This window comes from Sciurus carolinensis, chromosome 13, assembly GCF_902686445.1.
Source record: "Sciurus carolinensis chromosome 13, mSciCar1.2, whole genome shotgun sequence".
NCBI lineage: Eukaryota > Metazoa > Chordata > Mammalia > Rodentia > Sciuridae > Sciurus > Sciurus carolinensis.
The window spans coordinates 219347-234996 of record NC_062225.1 but is presented as its reverse complement, the minus strand read 5'-3'; the positions used below and the strand labels follow the sequence as shown (position 1 = coordinate 234996).

Sequence of the window (15650 nt, the reverse complement as noted above, 5' to 3'; positions counted from 1 at the left end):
GATATATTTAATTTATAAATTTCAGACTGATAATAGAGTTTTGGAAAACTATAAGAAATGCTTTGTTGTGTGTACTCCTATGTGAAACACATGGCTTCTCCTGTGTATATTTTTAACAATTAAAGAAATGCACATTTAAAAAGTGTTTTGTGGAGCAGTTTGTGTGCACAGAGGGCTGAGGAGGCCCCGGGGGTGGGCGAGCGGGGAACAGCGCCGCTCATGGCAGGAAAGGCCTTTGTCCCCCTCCCTGGTTCTGTGCCTGCAGCAGTGTGTGGGGTGCCCGCCACGTCCTGGCTTCCCCGTCCGGACCCCGTCCGGACCCCATCCGTCTCCTGGCTGCTGCGCTTGCCTGGGACTTGGGCACCATGGCACGAGCAGCGGGCCACACTCGCTGCCCAGGCTCCTGGTTGGAGGGCAGCAGCTGTTGGGCACCATGGCACGAGCAGCGGGCCACACTCGCTGCCCAGGCTCCTGGTTGGAGGGCAGCAGCTGTTGGGCACCATGGCACGAGCAGCGGGCCACACTCGCTGCCCAGGCTCCTGGTTGGAGGGCAGCAGTAGGGCGTGGCCGAGAGGAGGAGCCATATCTGTCCTGCTCTGGCGCGTTGGGTGGTACAGACTCAGAGTTAGTTTGTGCTCTTTGTTCTCTTCCGGGAGGAACCTGGTCATATCTGAGACTTGAGAATGGTTCCTGCCTGTGGGGACCGTGCAGGCCCCACCCAAGTGGCATTTGGAGCTGGTGGCAAAGGTGGCAGAGAAGAGACCAGCGAGTCCCTCTCCCTGGAGACGCGTGCAGGCCACTGCCGTGTGCAGGGCTGCTGAGGTCCATGGCAGACGTAGTGGGGCTGGTACCCAGGGGCCGGCGTGGACGGGGTGCGGAGTGCCGAGTGCGGTCAGCGGACCAGGGAGCTTCCAGCACCTCGCTGTCCACTCTTCAGGTTCGGCCACCGCCCTAGCAGCTGGGTCTGGGGAGTGCGCGTCTTCCTCCCCTCGAGGGAGGGACAGTCGTTGCTCCCGTTGTCCTGGGTTATCCAGACACGACGTCACCTGCCAGAGAGCACGCGGGTGGTGCAGCCAGGAGGCGGTCTTGTCCTCCTCTGGTTCCTGCTGGCAGGCACCTCCAACGCTGCCCTGGGAGCCGGGCAGGGGCCGCCTGTCCAGGGGGTCCTCGGACAACTCCATGCGGGGAGGGTGTGCACAGGCCTGGGGCAGCTGGGGGACTTCAACACTGAGGAGACAAAGGACAGTTTCTTCTCTGTTTTTTTCCTTCCACAAAAATGATGTTTTTTTTAAAGAAATGGGTGTTTGTTAATGAGCCACATTGAGGCTGAATCCTGGCCAGCTGATACCAAGATCATGGCCCCAGAAAGGAGTCATTTCTTCACCTCCTATTTTTCAGTGTCCAAAAAAAGAAAAAAACGTGTTGTAGGCATCGGTCACAGATCGTAGAGCTGGTTTTAGGCTAGTGATTGGCCAGCGAGACGTCGGGCCTGAGGCTGGCCTCCTGCAACCCGTGGGTGCCCCTGCTTGTGGGGGGACAGGCTGGACACTGGGCGCCGGAGCCCTGAGCCCGAGTCCCAGCCCACCTCTGGTGTGCAGTGGCCTGCAAATGGCTGCCCATTTTCTCTCTGGGCCAGGTTGGCAGCCCTAAGGAATTTTCATATGTTGATATTTTTAATTTCAAAATGGTTATTTGCCATTTTACTGGAGTAAGCAAGACCTTTTTTTTGAGCCAAGGAAAGACCTGGGGCCTCGTGGGTGCTAGGCAAGTGCTGGACCGCCAAGCGGCCCCAGCCCAGCAGTGAGATCCTCTGTAGAGGGGAGTTTCACAAAGTGTCTGACTCCGCGGGAGCCTCCACGGCTGGTCCTCCCATGGCTGGTCCTCCCATGGCTGGTCCTCCCAGGGCTGGTCCCTCCCACGCCTGGTCCTCCCACGGCTGGCCCCTCCCACGGCTGGCCCCTCCCACGGCTGGCCCCTCCCACGGCTGGTCCCTCCCACAGCTGGTCCCTCCGCTGGGGGCAGGTGGGCTGAGGCTGGAGAGGAGGCGCTGCCCACGGTGCTCACCCCTTCAGGGCATGCTCAGTGGGGTCTTGACCTTGGCGTTCCTTGGACGTCATCACCAGTTTCTCCTGGAGGAGGGGAGCTGCCCGTCGGGAGGCGGCCTCAAGCCCAGGTGCCTCCGGATTCTGATCTGCAGCCTGCCTCTTAGAAATTTGCTTTCCCTTCTGACAGGCACTTCCCTAGGAGTGTCCCCAGAATAAAGGTGGTCAGCTGGGTGTGGTGCATGCACCGCCACAGCCCCGCCGCTCGGGAGACAGGCAAGGGGGTCTTCTGAGCCCAGGAGTTATTGGCCTTGCCAGTGGCATCGTGAGACCCCACCTCTTAAAAGAGGGGATGCATCTCAGTGGAAGAGCACATGCTTAGCATGCCTGAGGCCTTGGGTTCAATCCCCAGCATCCCGTCCCCCAAAACAAGGAGGCGGTGGAGCGCGGGCCTGAGGGGCGGGCGGGTGAGCTCCTGCCAGGACGCTGTGTGCACTGAGCGGCACCTCGGGACTTGGGTGCTGCTTTACGTGCTGTTTCACCTCAACACCAAGTGGAGCTTCTGTGACGGATCCTGAGTGTTACCAAGAGCGAAAGGAGGGAAGCAAGATGGCTGGCTCCCCACAGCCCCACCCCCGCCTTTTTGGTGCCAGGTTGAACCAGCTGTTCCTTTGGCTGGTGTAATGGGAAGTCCAGGGCAGAGCTGAGCCCTGGCCTGGTACCTCCTCCAGCTGTTGGCCCTCCAGAAGGGTGTGTGCGGAATTCAGAGGCGTGGAAAGGTAAAAACCAGGCTAGGCAGCAGGTACGTGTGACACGGCCAAAAATGGAATGCTGCTTAGCTGTTAAAAAGGCTGCGGTGAATGTTTTTATGAAACCAAGATGTGCGCTTTACACACGCGGAGACGATGACGGGAGGAGGGCACACCACTGCGTCCACAGAGGGTCAGGACTCGGCGCCTCGCCCACCTCTAGGCTCTGTCTGTGGTGTGCACCGCGGCTGGGGCAGCGGTCTGGACTCTGAGCCCCCTCACTGGTCTGTTCTGTCTCAGCCTCACCTCCGCTGGCCGTTGGGGAGGCCGGGGGACCTGGGGAGGCTCTCCCGGGTCTTTGCAGCGTGAAGCCGCCCGTGGTTCTAGGAGCATGTTCCCCTGGGCTGCCTCACGCTGGAGACTGCGAGCCTCACAGGTCCGCCTCGCCCTCGCCCTGACAGGCCCTGGGACCTCAGTTCTGCCTCCACGCTGGAATTTTACGGTTCTGTTTTAGAGACGCAGGGATTCATTTCCCGGGACTTAGTGTGCGCCTTCGGCTTTATTGTGGAAATCTGTGCTGACCGCTCAACTGCACGAAGCTTGGTGTCCAGCCACATCAGAGGCCACGACAGGTTGCGGGCTCAGGGCCCCAAAGCTCACACCCCGGGGCTAAGGAATGCTCACCCCCTGTGGTGGGAGACAAGCACCCACAGGCTCGGCTCTCCAGGAGACGGGCACGGGTGGGGACAGCCTGTGCCGCACCTCCGGCTCCCAGCTTGACCCCTGTGCCACTGACCAAGTGGCTCCCACCCCCAGGCTTCAGCCTCTGAGAAGAGGTGGAGAAGGTGAGACCCGGAGTGGCAGGGGCCACTCTGCCTGCGGTAGCTCTGCCCGCTGGCCCTCGGCCCCCGTGTGAGTGCACAGCACGGCTGGCCAGGCGGCTTTCTGTAGACAGGCAGTCTGGTGCGAAGCCAAGTGAATACATGCGGAAACCACGACCCATCCCACCCTGCCCACCGCGTAAGGAGAATGAACACAGGAAGGAGGACCAGGGACCGGAAGAGGAGGGCAGGCTCTCTTGCGGGGAGGGCTCAGTCTGGAGCCACGTAGTGGCTGTCCCTGGCGCCATGTCAGACGGATCTCTCTGAAAGGCCGGGCTTGCCTTCTGGTCTGAGGGGTCTGAAAGAGAAGCAGGCGACTGTCATGGTAGCAAGAGCCCCTTCGGCGCAGCACCTGGCCATGACCAGCCCCCAACCCTCAGCCTCTCAGGGGCACCTCGGCCACCTGCCAAGGGCTGTTCCTGCTCCATCCGGTTTGACCTCACAATGATGCTGGGGTCGGCACAGGCGGGAGGGGCTCGAGAACTTGCCCCAGGCCACACACCAGGGTCCCAGCCCAGTGGGTCTCTTCTCAAAGCCCTTGTCCAGGCCCCCAGAAGGCAGGAGGAGGAGGAGGCTGCTCACCTCCACCAGCCTCGCCACCCCAGCCAGGCCCTCCTCCCGAGGCTGGCAGGCCGGGACCTGTAAGCAAGTCAACACCCCCAGCCATGCAGAGCCACTTCCGACCAGACGTCCCTTTGACAGCCTAGACTTGGTGTCACTAAAAGTGCATGTTAGCTCAGTACTGGACTGGTGACTTCCAAGTGGACGCACGAGGGTCATGCCTGTTGAACCCTACATGCCCGTGGCCATCGCTGAGCATGTAAACTCTGCTGTGTGAATTCCTCAGATGTGTATCATCTTTTCTGTTTGAAGGCAGGATTGTATGTTGTTATTCCTTTCAAAAGTGAAAGTTTTCAGGAAAGATGGAGGGATTCTCTTGCAGAAACTCCCAACTACACTCCAAGTAATAAAAATCCTCAGTTTTTAGAGATTATGACCTGGGTACAGTGTATGCATTGGAAGTTCAGTACATTTCCATCGTTTAGTGTGTAAGATGCTGAGCTTGGATTGCTGCAGGGAAATACAAGAGTGTAAAAGCAAACCCAGGTATGACCTGTGGACTGGCTTATCTGCTGGAAGGAATCGTGCCTGCGGGTGGCCAGCATTCAGTCACTGCCTCCCCTCGGCAGCCCTCAAATGTCTGGAGTTTACAGTGACCACCCGAAAGATCCTTCTAAAACTTGAAATTCAAACACACACAGTTGCCACTCATATCCACGGGGCTGGTTCCAGGACCCCCACTTGGACGCCAAGCTCATGTGCAGCCAGAGTGTGCAGAGGACCAACATGGTGGGCTCTGCCTAGGGTCTGCTGCTGATCCTGAGAGTGCTCCTGCCCCTCTCCTAGGAAATCCCATGCGGCCCCAGGGCCTGCCGGAGAGCGCGAGGCCGCCCCTACCTGAGGGCCAAGGGGGACGGATGCTGGCCTCCTGCGGACTTTTTTTCTAACCGTTTCAGGATGGGATTGGAGTTGGATGGGTCTGTCACTTGACCAGCCAGAGAGCTAACACCCCTGCCTCTGCGCCCCCTTTCCCCCAGGCCTGGCAGCAAATCAAGGCCCCGCTTTGACACGGAAAATTAGGAACTGAGGCCATTATTAGGTTCAGAAGATAAATGATTAACTCCCTCAAAAAACTAGACCAGCCAGAGGCTGGAATCATGGAGAAAAAGAGGTCAGTCCGGCATCTGAGGGACCAGGACGGATGGGAGGAACGTCCTGGAGCCCGCTGCCTCCCCAGACCAGCCTCCTGCTGGGGTGAGCTGACCCCAGGCTCCACTGCCAGCTCCTCTCGCTCGGACGGCCTTTCACCATCGGCCACCTGGTGCCAGGACCAGGGCTGAGAGACTCACCTGGGGCATCTGCAGACCCGCCTCCGGTTTCCTAGAGGAGCAAGAGCAGGGAGAGTGAGTGCCCGGCCCACCCAGCTTTCTCCCCTGCCCCTTTGAGGACTGCATCTCTCTTGGGAGCTCCTCAAGCATTCGTCTGACCAACGCTGCGAATGCAGACCCGGGAGCGCGGCCGCGGGGCTGTAGGGAGGGCGCCCAGAGGGAGCCTCCAACTGGGTGCCCCACCGGCCCTCCCGCTGGGGGTGCAGGGTCCCCTGCCGCCTGCCGTGGGCATTCCTTCTTGACGGATGCAAACACCACTGCACTGGGCCTGGGGCTGCCTTCCAGGAGCTTTCTGGAGGGTGGAAAGGGGCCGGAAGATGTCCCTGCTCCTAGCTCCAGTCAAGAAATGCCCGAAGCAGGCGCAAAGGCCGGAGCCGGCAGAATCCTGGCATGCTGATTCTCGGGACTTACGGTGGTGACAGATGACGGTGATGGCCAGGGACAACAGAAGGACCACGCAGGTCCCGGCCAAGGGTGCCCAGATGTAGATGTCACAGGCCAAGTCCAGCCACCTGGTGTCCACTGACAACACCAAAGAGGCCCACAGTGAGGAAGAGGCCCAGTTCTCCCAACCCCTCGACCGCCCTGCCATTCGGAGCTCTTCTCTCCGCCCGGGACTCGGTTTCCCCACCATGTGGACCGCCCTTCGGGATCAGGGTCGCCGCTGGCCAGGCCCCTCCCCACGGTCCATTACACCTCCGGCCCACCCCACCCGGCCCGCGCCCAGGCCTCACCTGCACCACCCGCCGCGGGTCTGCAAGCCGGGGGGCGCACGGACCGGGGCAGCGAGGCAGTGGAGGGCGCCGGCGAGGGCGGCCTTGGCGCTGGCGTCGGGGAGGGCTTGGCTGCAGGAGCAACAGGGTGGTTGGCCTCCCTTCCACCCGAGGGCTGGCCTCCTCCAGGTTCCCCTGGGCAGGAGAGGCGGTTTCCCTGGACGAGCCAGCCCGCTGGCTGCAAGTGCGGTGCCCGGCGCCGGCGGCTCTGCCGCGAGCTCAGCGGGGCCGGACCGCGGGGACGCGGGGACGCGGGACGCAGGAGCGCTGCGCTCCACCAACCGGCCGGGCTCGAGCAGCGACCTGTGAGCCGCGCTATCTCCGGTTCCGCCCCAGCAAGCGAGGGGCAGGGACTTAAATGGCTCGCCCAGGGCCCCCCATCCCTGGAACCAAGCCTGGGTCAGCCGGGCTAAAGGGCCGCTGCGTCCCCGCGCGGCCGCACGTGGCCTCAGTTTCCCCTCTGGGAAAGGGGAACCATACGGAGTAGCCCGCAGGAGCGCTGGGGCTGAAGGCGGGTCGCCTGTCCAACAGGTTCAGAGGGGACCCGCCCACGCCGGACCTGGCAGGAAGACGGGCACCAAGGGGCTGAAGACTATCTCCGAGCTGACCACCACCGAGCAGAAGTAGTAGCCTTGGTTCTCCTCGCGGAAGCTGTGCAGGGTCAGGCGGTAGCTGTCCTTGGTCTTCGCGCCCGAGAACTGCTCGGGGTCCAGCGTCTCGGCCAGCTTGGTCCGGTGGGTGGAGATGTACAGGACGAAGGTGGGTCGGGCGGCCACGCCGGGCGGCTGGTAGAGCCACGAGCAGCCCTGCGCCCCGCCGGCCATCAGCACCTCGCAGTGCAGCTCCACCCGCTGGCCCCTCTCCGCGTCCACCTTCGGCGGCTGCATTCGGAACTGGCTGGACCCGAGGGCCACGGCGGCGCCTGCGGGGGTGGCAGCAGGGCTGAGCGGGTGGCCCGCGCCCCGCCTCTGCCCCTGCCCCGAACCCCTGGCCCTGGCCGCGGCCCCGCCGCACCCTGCCCGCCTCCCGGCCTCGCCGCCGACCCAGGCGGCCTCGCGCCCCTGCCCGCCGGGTCCCCCGTTCACCAAGCAGCAGCGCCAGCCGCAGCAGCCGGGAGGTCCCCCGCGAGGCCATGGCGATCCCTGCGCAGCCAGTCGAGGCGCGGACGCCGGGGGAGGCGCTCAGGAGCCCGCGGGGCGCAGACGGGGAGGTTTGGCGGCCGGCCGGCCTCAGAGCCTGATTTCGCATTTGGAGGATGTGATGTCACCCGAAGCCCCCACCGAGAAGGTCGCCCTCCTTCTCGCGGTTGTCACCTTCCCGCCTGGCGAGGGGGCTGGGAACTGAATGGGGCCAACCAGGTCGCCTGGGGAGCAGCAGGGACAGTTGAGAACTGTGGGTTTGAGGGTGAAAATGACCCTTGGAAAAGACTCTCGTGTAGAGATACAGGGACATTAAAATGTTCAGGGACACTGGAGAGGGCAGGAGTGTCCCCTGATGCCCCCCTTCCAGGCTTCTCTTGTCTCCTTGGGGCTTATGTCTGCAGAATGGGCACTGCAGGCTGAGAAGGAGGAGTGGGCGCTCTGCCCACCTCTTGAGAAACAGGGCAGGGGACGTTCTGGAGGAACTGCCTGGAGACCAACATGGGGCACCTCGCGGTGGAGCCTGAGGGGTGCTGGTGTCCCTGCTGACCAGCCCTCTGGACAGTCTCAGGAGTGGAGGGCCAGGGACTCACCAGCCAGCATCCTCCCTCCTTAGGGCCATGGCTGCAGCCTCACCGCAGTCCCTCTCCAGGCAGGTCCTCCTGCTGTGAAAGCCATTCTCTAGGGGGTCTGACCTGTCTCGCTGGCAGCTTGCTGTGACCTGCACTCCTGCCCCGGTTTTCTGCCCCGGGTGGGTGCTGGCTCCTCCCAGCCCCTGCCCTCCCATGCACCTGCTCTGCAGCCTCACAGGATCCAAGTTTCCTAGACCCTGCTCCTCCCGCCGGGGGCTCTTGCGTTTGCTGCTTCTGCCTGGAGAGCTCTCCTGTTCGGCCCTGGGACCAGCTCCCCTGCTGTTCGACTTGGACTTCATTTCTCTCCTTTCCCACCCTGGGTGCTGGCCTGGGTGAATGCTTGGTGGGAGGCAGTCTCCTCTCTTCTCTCGCTGGCATGCATGACCCCCGCCTTCTGGCCTCCGCTGTCCTTCAGCCTTCAGGCCTCCGTGAGCTCCTCCCTCCCAGCCTTTTCGGGGCTTCAGGGTCCTCCCTCGGAGGTGCACGTCCCGCTGCTGTTTGCTCCGAGAGGAAGCCACCTGGCATTCTCTGGTGCACTGGTCTGCCCGGCCCTGAGTTCTGCAGGCGAGGACCGTCACACCAGAGCATGCCGGAGCTGTGTTTGCCCCCTGGTGGGTCCAAACAGAAGCAAACAAGCGTCAGAGGGGCTTTTTCATTTTGTAAAAGTATCGTTATTACTTATTTATTTTTCACAGTGCTGGGAATGGTAACCAGGGCCTCATGCGTGCTAGGCAAGAGCCGTGCTACTGAGCTGCAGCCCCAGCCCTTGGCTGGGCCTTTAAAAAAATTTTTTTTAATTACTTTGATTTCAGTATCTTCCCCTTCTCAAAGTATCCAAAGCACTTACTCTAACACGGAACATTTTCTGTTTAGAAATGCTTTTTCTTTTAAAATATATTTTAGTTGTAGATGGACAAAATACCTTTATCTTATTTATTCGTTTTTCTTTTTTATGTGGTGCCGAGGATTGAACCTTGTGCCCCACACGTGCTAGGCAAGTGCTCCACCACTGAGCCACAACCCCAGCCCCTAGAAATGCTTTTAAAGTGTCTTTTAAGTTACAAGAGTAATATGTTCTTGAAAAAGTTCAGACAATACAAAAATGACTACAGAATCCTCGTTGTCATTGAGTCTCCAGAGTGAGCCACTGTTCCACCTGAGTGTGTCCCTTAGATGTTATCAGTGCACAAACAGATGTTTATGCCTCATGTTAGATTTGCAGCTTACTTTTCTTATAACAGAAGGAGAACTTTTTGTGCTGGCATTTTTAGATCCACCCCATTCTTTACTTTTTTACTTTTTGGTACTGGGAATTGAACCTGGGATGCTCTACCACGGGGCTATATCCCCCATCCTTTCTTTTCTTTATTTTAAGACAGGGTCTTGCTCAATTATCCAAGCTGAACTTGAACTTCTGATCCTCCTGCCTCAGCCTCCCAAGTTGATGGAATTACAGGCCTGCACCACCGCACCTGGCCAGCCCTGACTTCTAAATAGGTGCATTTTCTGTAGGTGTTCCTAATTGAGTTCTCTTTTTAATGGTGTTCGGGTGGTTTGGAGTCACTGCTAGCAAGCCTGGGGCAGGTGCAGCGTAGCTGTATCATCCAGGACCCACGACGGGAGGTGCAGCATTCTCAAACGGAAGGAAAACCTGTGCAATGACTCATGCAGGTGTGTGCATGCACGCACGTCCCTGGCTGTGCAGACACAGTGCTGTCCCTGTGCTCACATGAACGACAGGACGAGGAAAGGGCTGTCCGGGCAGGCCACGGACACGGCAAGCCTCGCTGTGGGCGGCAGTTTCCCCTTTGCTTGGTTGCCGCTCCTGCAGGAGGCGCCTCATTCCATCCCGCTGGCTGAAGGGTGCAGTCGGAAAGGTGGAGAGGATACACAGACCAGCTAGGGGAGGCTCGAGTCAACCTCCCGATGTTGGATCTTGGCAACCACGTCCCCGAGGCGGGTGGGGGTTGGATTTCTGGGCACTGCTTGAGAACAGTCATTGCATTCCCGGAAGTTATCTGTAGCTGGCTTGGGGCCCTCCAGCCGGAGCTGAGGGGTGGCAGGCCCTTTGTGCAGAGCACCCTGAGGCTGGGGATGTCACGACAACACTCAAACCCACCAAGGAGGCTTCGTGACCCCAGTGATATTTTTCACAGAGGGGGTGGATTCCAGATGTAACCACAGCGACATCCGCTCCCAGCAGACAGGAGACAGATGCTCTGCACGGGTTTGGAGATGCTCGCCTTCTGTAGGCAGGCGTGCAGAAGGCCTGGCGGGAGCTGGCCCATGCCCGCCAGGTGAGCTCTCAAGTGGGATGGCGCGGAGAAATGGAAAGACCGCACTCTGCCGCGCGAGACCCTTATTTCTTAAACGATGCAGAGAGGCAGCAGCTAATAACCAGTAGGCATGTCTTTTGTTATTTCCAAGGTATTTACTTTTAAAATGTGGAAAGGAACCAATTTTAATTTCACAGGTTAAAACGCATCCAGCGTGCGTAGCTGGGTGTGGAGGCGGGAAAGCCACGGGGCTCCTGAGGTGAGGGCCACAGGGCGACTGGAGCCCGGTCCTGAAGCTGCCTGCCGTCTCCTCCTGCTGACCCTGGTCTATGGGGACACCACGCATCTCCCTGTTCACAGCTACAAAGTCACTGAAACGCTCTGCTGTCAATCCAGACTCACGTCTGCCGGTCTCCCCAGGTTCCTGGGGGCCGCGGCCATCGCCAGCCTGGATCTTGGCAATGGTCTCCTAACTGGTCGACCTCGCTGTGAAAATCTAACACCTGCCCCGCGCCCGCCCAGAGGGGCCCTCCCGGCCTGTAGGGGCACATCTGGTGGTCCTGGGTGCTGCCCATGAGGCCTGCACACGGCCGGCAGCCCGGCTGTGCCCTCTTCACCCCACGCCGGCCCCTCTGTCTAAGCTCGTATTCATTTCTTCCGGTGCTGGGGATGGAAGCCATGCTGGGCAGGTTCCAACACTGAGCCCTTAAAATTGTTTCTTCGGACACCGGGTCTCTCGCTGTTTCCCCGGCTGACCTGGACTCGCCGTCCTCCGGCCTCAGCCTCCTGAGCAGCTGGGGCCACAGGCCTGCCTTCCTTCCTTTTCCCGGAGGGGCTCCCTCCTCCCCTGGAGCAGCCCAGGGTCCTCCACCACTGAGCGCCTCTCGCGTGGTCCTGCTCCTCAGGAGGGTCAGCCTGGTGCCTGCCCACTGCACCGCCGTGTGGACTGCGCACGTCCTCTCTGTCCCTGGACCCGGGGCATCCTGCATGGGGCACCGTGATCTGCTCCAGCTCGCTGCCAGCCCCCGGCTTGCCCTCCTGTTCACACCGGGCACCCAGCGGGGCGTGGTGTGCACTCAGTCTTCAGGAAACGCTTGTTCCATAAGCTGAACAGAGGCAAGTCGGGTTAGCAGACCGGGGCAGCAGAGGGAGCTCACGTTAGGTGAGCGTGGTAGGGGGCTTCACGGGGGCGGCTGGGTCGGAGGACCAGGGAGGGTTAGGAGAGGGGGTCAGACAGAGGCTTTCAAATTCCAGCCCACCTTGTGCCAATACCATGCTCAACACACAGGCAGGTGAGGTTCAGAATAAAGGGAGGAGGGCGGGGAGCAGGCAGCACACGGGAAAGCGAGGCGACTTCGTGGGCGTGGTGTCCAGGGCACAGAGGTCCAGGGCTGGGCTCGGGGCTGGCTCCCTGGGCTCCAGGTCTGAGCCAGCATTCTTGGGTGGGCTCTTGAGAGTGCACTCCTAGTACACAGAGGCCCCGGGGGCGTTCGGTTCAGACTGGAGCTGCCCCCAAAAGCTGGTGTGTGAGGCAATGCCAGAGGCTGGTAGGTGCAATGGTCAGGTCACACAAGGTGTGCTCCATTCAGTGGATCGACCACCAGCACGGGCTGATGGGTGGTGACGTAGGCAGGCGGGGCGGCCAGAGGGGCTGGGTCACTGTGAGCATGCCCTTGGGCATTTTGTCCCTGGCGAGCAGCGCTCTCCCTGTTTCCTGGTGGCCGAGTCCTGAGGCGTTGTCCTCCACGGTGCCCTTCCATCTCAGGCCCAGAGCCGTGGAGTTAGGCGAGCCTGCTAGGGACAGGGTCTCACTCAGTTGCTGAGGCTAACTTGAACTTGAGAGCCTCCTTCCTCAGCCTCCTGAGCCGCTGGGATTACAGGTGTGTGCCACCGTGCCTGGCATGCTTTTTTAATTTCTAAAGGCTCTGAACACAGTAGAACACCATAGAAAATATAAAACACCCATACGCCACCCCTCAGAACTTTGAAGTACTAGTGTTTGTCACATTCCTGTTAGAGGAACACTGCAGACCTGTTGTACCCTCCCAAGTCCCACCCCTTCTCCTCCACAGAAGCCAAACTTGGGTCTTTATCTATCGATCATGAGTAAAAAGTGCTCACTTTCCAACTATGATTGTGGGTTTTTCTGTTTCACTTTACTTCTGTCTTCATCCATTGCCTTATGTATTTTAAAGTTTTGTTATTAGATGCATATGCATTTAGGACTATCTTCTGGATGAACTGCCCTTCTCTCCTTATGAGATGTCCTTCTTTATCTCTGGCAACACTCTGTTTTGAGAAGTCCACTTTCATATTCGTATGTAAGATTACACACACACACACACACACACACACACACACACACACACACACATATACATATATACTTTTTCCAACCAGGGATCAAACTCAGGGTCTCATGGGTGCTCTACCACCCAGCTGTCCTCCCACCCCTCCCTCTATATTAATACTTTTCTCACATATGTATGTCTGTATTGTCCTTATTTTGTGAGAGGGTCTCAGTATACAGAAATGCCATCACACTGTATGTCCTTGAATTGACCCCTTGAATTTGATGATACAGACCTATTTTATTTTATTTTTTGGTGGTACTGGGGATTGAACTCAGGGCCTTGTGCTTGCAAGGCAAGCACTCTACCAGCTGAGCTATCTCCCCAGCCCCCAGACCTATTTTAAAAGCCGTGTCAGTCTTTGCTTGTGGATATGCCGTACTGCAGTGGCTCTCAGATCGGGTGTTTGTGCCCTTGGAGGTGCATGGAGACCGTCCCGGAGGCTGTGCCTAACTTTCAGGGCTCGTTGGGGATTCTCAGCTCCTGGGGTCCTTCTCCTGAGGATGGGGCTGCCCGGGGACGGGTGCTGGGTCAGGCTGCTGCTGGCCATCCTTCCCGGCCTGCCCTCTCGTGGTTGTTCTCCCGTTTTAAAACAGAAGGGCGGGCTCCCAACCCTGCCGGCTTTTCTGTGGTACCGTAATACCCCACGCAACCCCCCAGCACCAAAGCGATGCACCCAGGAATTTTTCACTCAGTGTCCACCACTTAGGAGGTGGCAGGGAACGCCTTTCTCTTGGGCAGATCCCGGAGATGGGAGGCAGAAGGCCGTGGGCAGACGCCTGGGCCTCGCGCTCTCCATGCAGAGCCACTCTCCAGAGGCGAGGCCACCTGCGTGGGGCGGCCCACCCTGTTCATCAGGGAGAACGCGGCTTCCCGCAGTGAGCAGCCGCCGTGGCTGGGGCTCAATATTCCTGTCAGGCGTGCAGGGCCAGTCTGGGGCTCAGCCAGGCCCAGCCGTGAGCCTCCGTTCCCTCCCGTGAGCGTGCTAGTTCCCTCATTCACAGGGCGGGGCCAAGCGCGGGGGCCAAGGGCGTCCGGCTCAGGACTTACAACCGTGCTTCTGCAGCCCAGTGGCTGTGGTGTTTCCCTTACGACTGAGTCCTTCCCTCTCTTTGTCCTAAATTCCCTTCTCAACCTCCTGTGGAGGCCGTCAAGTTCACAGGAGGTCACTAGGATGGGCCCTAATCCCACACAACTGGCGTCCTTATGGAGAGGGGAATCCGATGCAGACCCACAGGGAGGAGCTGCCTGAAAATACAGGGCTGGGCGCTGTCTCTAGCGCCAGGAATGCCAGAGACCAGCAGGCGCCCGCAGCCGGAGGGCACGCGCAAGTCCTTTCTCACCACCCCACAAGCTGCGCTCCCTGCTCCTGACCATCTGTCATCCAGAACCGTGAGGAGCAGCCTCAGAAAAATGTGAGCACACACTGCGTGAAAATAGACTTTAGGAGACGGAAGAACTCCTCAGTTCAAGGAGGAAACGAGAGTAGTGGAGTATTTCTTAAGGAAGAACTTGTTCTTATATTTTAAAAAATGACTGATGGTTGAAATAGAATTGATACATTATTTACATGCGACTTAAAATAATTTAAAAAGATGGTATGAAGGTTTGAATTTAAAAAATAAACAACTACATTGGAAATCATATCTTTTCCAATGATGAAAAATTTTAGATATCAGGTTAAAAACCAGTGGAAGAGGGCTGGGGACGTTTCTCAGTGGTAGAACACCCTGGGTTCAATCCCCAGTACCCCCCACACACAGTGGGTGGGGGACATAGCTCAGTGACACAGCACCTGGGTTCAAACCTCAGTACTACACACATACAGAAGGGCTGGGGACATAGCTCAGTGATACAGCACCCTGGGTTCAATCCTCAGTACCCCCCACACACAGTGGGTGGGGGACATAGCTCAGTGACACAGCACCTGGGTTCAAACCTCAGTACTACACACATACAGAAGGGCTGGGGACATAGCTCAGTGATACAGCACCCTGGGTTCAATCCTCAGTACCCCCCACACACAGTGGGTGGGGGACATAGCTCAGTGACACAGCACCTGGGTTCAAACCTCAGTACTACACACATACAGAAGGGCTGGGGACATAGCTCAGTGATACAGCACCCTGGGTTCAATCCTCAGTACCCCCCACACACAGTGGGTGGGGGACATAGCTCAGTGATACAGCACCTGGGTTCAAACCTCAGCACCCCCCAAATACAAAGGGCTGGGGACGTGGCTCAGTGGTAGAACACCCTGGGTTCAATCCCCAGTACCCCCCCACACAGTGCGTGGGGGACATAGCTCAGTGGTAGAGCACTTGCCTAGCATGCACAGGCCCTGGGTTCAATCTCCAGTACTGAAAAAAAAAAAAAAAAAAAAAAAAAAAAGAAAGGGGAAGCAGCGTGGAGAGTGGTGCCTTGGACGGTGGTCTTTGCCTCAGAGTGGAGGCTGCACTTTGCTCCGGGAACTTCCTGTGCATAGGTACAGGATGAGATTGCCCAGGAGCCTCCTGAGCAAGTTCTGTGCAAACTGCAGAACAGTAACGGTCAGACATCAGCTGCCGGGATAGAGAATTGTGAGTATAAAGATAACCACAATACCTTGCAGGTGCTGGAGACGTCGAGCCTGCCTGCTTTGCAGAAACTGAACGTAGAGCAGGATAGTAACAGGATGTTCCTAGCACAGCAACAGTATAATAGCTACAACATCTTTATCGTTCTGTAACTTTTTAGTGCAAAACAATCGTATGCACTAACTTTCTGATCGTGAGACCCTGTATAGTGAATGTGCTGAGCTAACTCTGGGTCACAGCTCCTCCATCAGAGGTTGGTGAGCCACCTGGTCCCAATTTCTC

At 58.5% G+C, this 15650-nt stretch overlaps 1 protein-coding gene across 4 annotated transcripts; it reads right to left on the bottom strand.

The window, feature by feature from the left end:
* Nucleotides 1-3340: 3340 nt before the first annotated feature.
* Nucleotides 3341-8642, bottom strand: Cd8a (CD8 subunit alpha). Of its 4 annotated transcripts, none has more exons than XM_047522852.1 (8): nt 8325-8642; nt 8127-8198; nt 7480-7757; nt 6954-7316; nt 6356-6466; nt 6033-6143; nt 5583-5613; nt 3341-3970 (listed from the first exon to the last, which is right to left on the bottom strand). In XM_047522852.1, exons 3-8 carry the CDS (start codon nt 7640-7642, stop codon nt 3922-3924), a joined length of 828 nt encoding a protein of 275 aa, XP_047378808.1. In that variant the 5' UTR covers nt 7643-7757; nt 8127-8198; nt 8325-8642; the 3' UTR covers nt 3341-3921. The 4 variants fall into 4 exon arrangements, with proteins under 4 accessions (XP_047378808.1, XP_047378810.1, XP_047378809.1 ...); XM_047522854.1 differs by having other exon boundaries at nt 7480-7630; nt 8325-8635; XM_047522853.1 differs by lacking the exon at nt 8127-8198.
* Nucleotides 8643-15650: the final 7008 nt, after the last annotated feature.

What these genes read in the sequence shown, in the direction of transcription:
- Cd8a (XM_047522852.1), bottom strand. Translation starts at nt 7,642, where the DNA reads ATGCGAAATCAGGCTCTGAGGCCGGCCGGCCGCCAAACCTCCCCGTCT. An exon ending in GCGGCTGGCGCTGCTGCTTG is followed by an intron (nt 7,317 to 7,479) that starts GTGAACGGGGGA and finishes CCACCCCCGCAG; the next exon opens with GCGCCGCCGTGGCCCTCGGG. An exon ending in CGGGTCTGCAGATGCCCCAG is followed by an intron (nt 3,971 to 5,582) that starts GTGAGTCTCTCA and finishes CTTCTCTTTCAG; the next exon opens with ACCCCTCAGACCAGAAGGCA.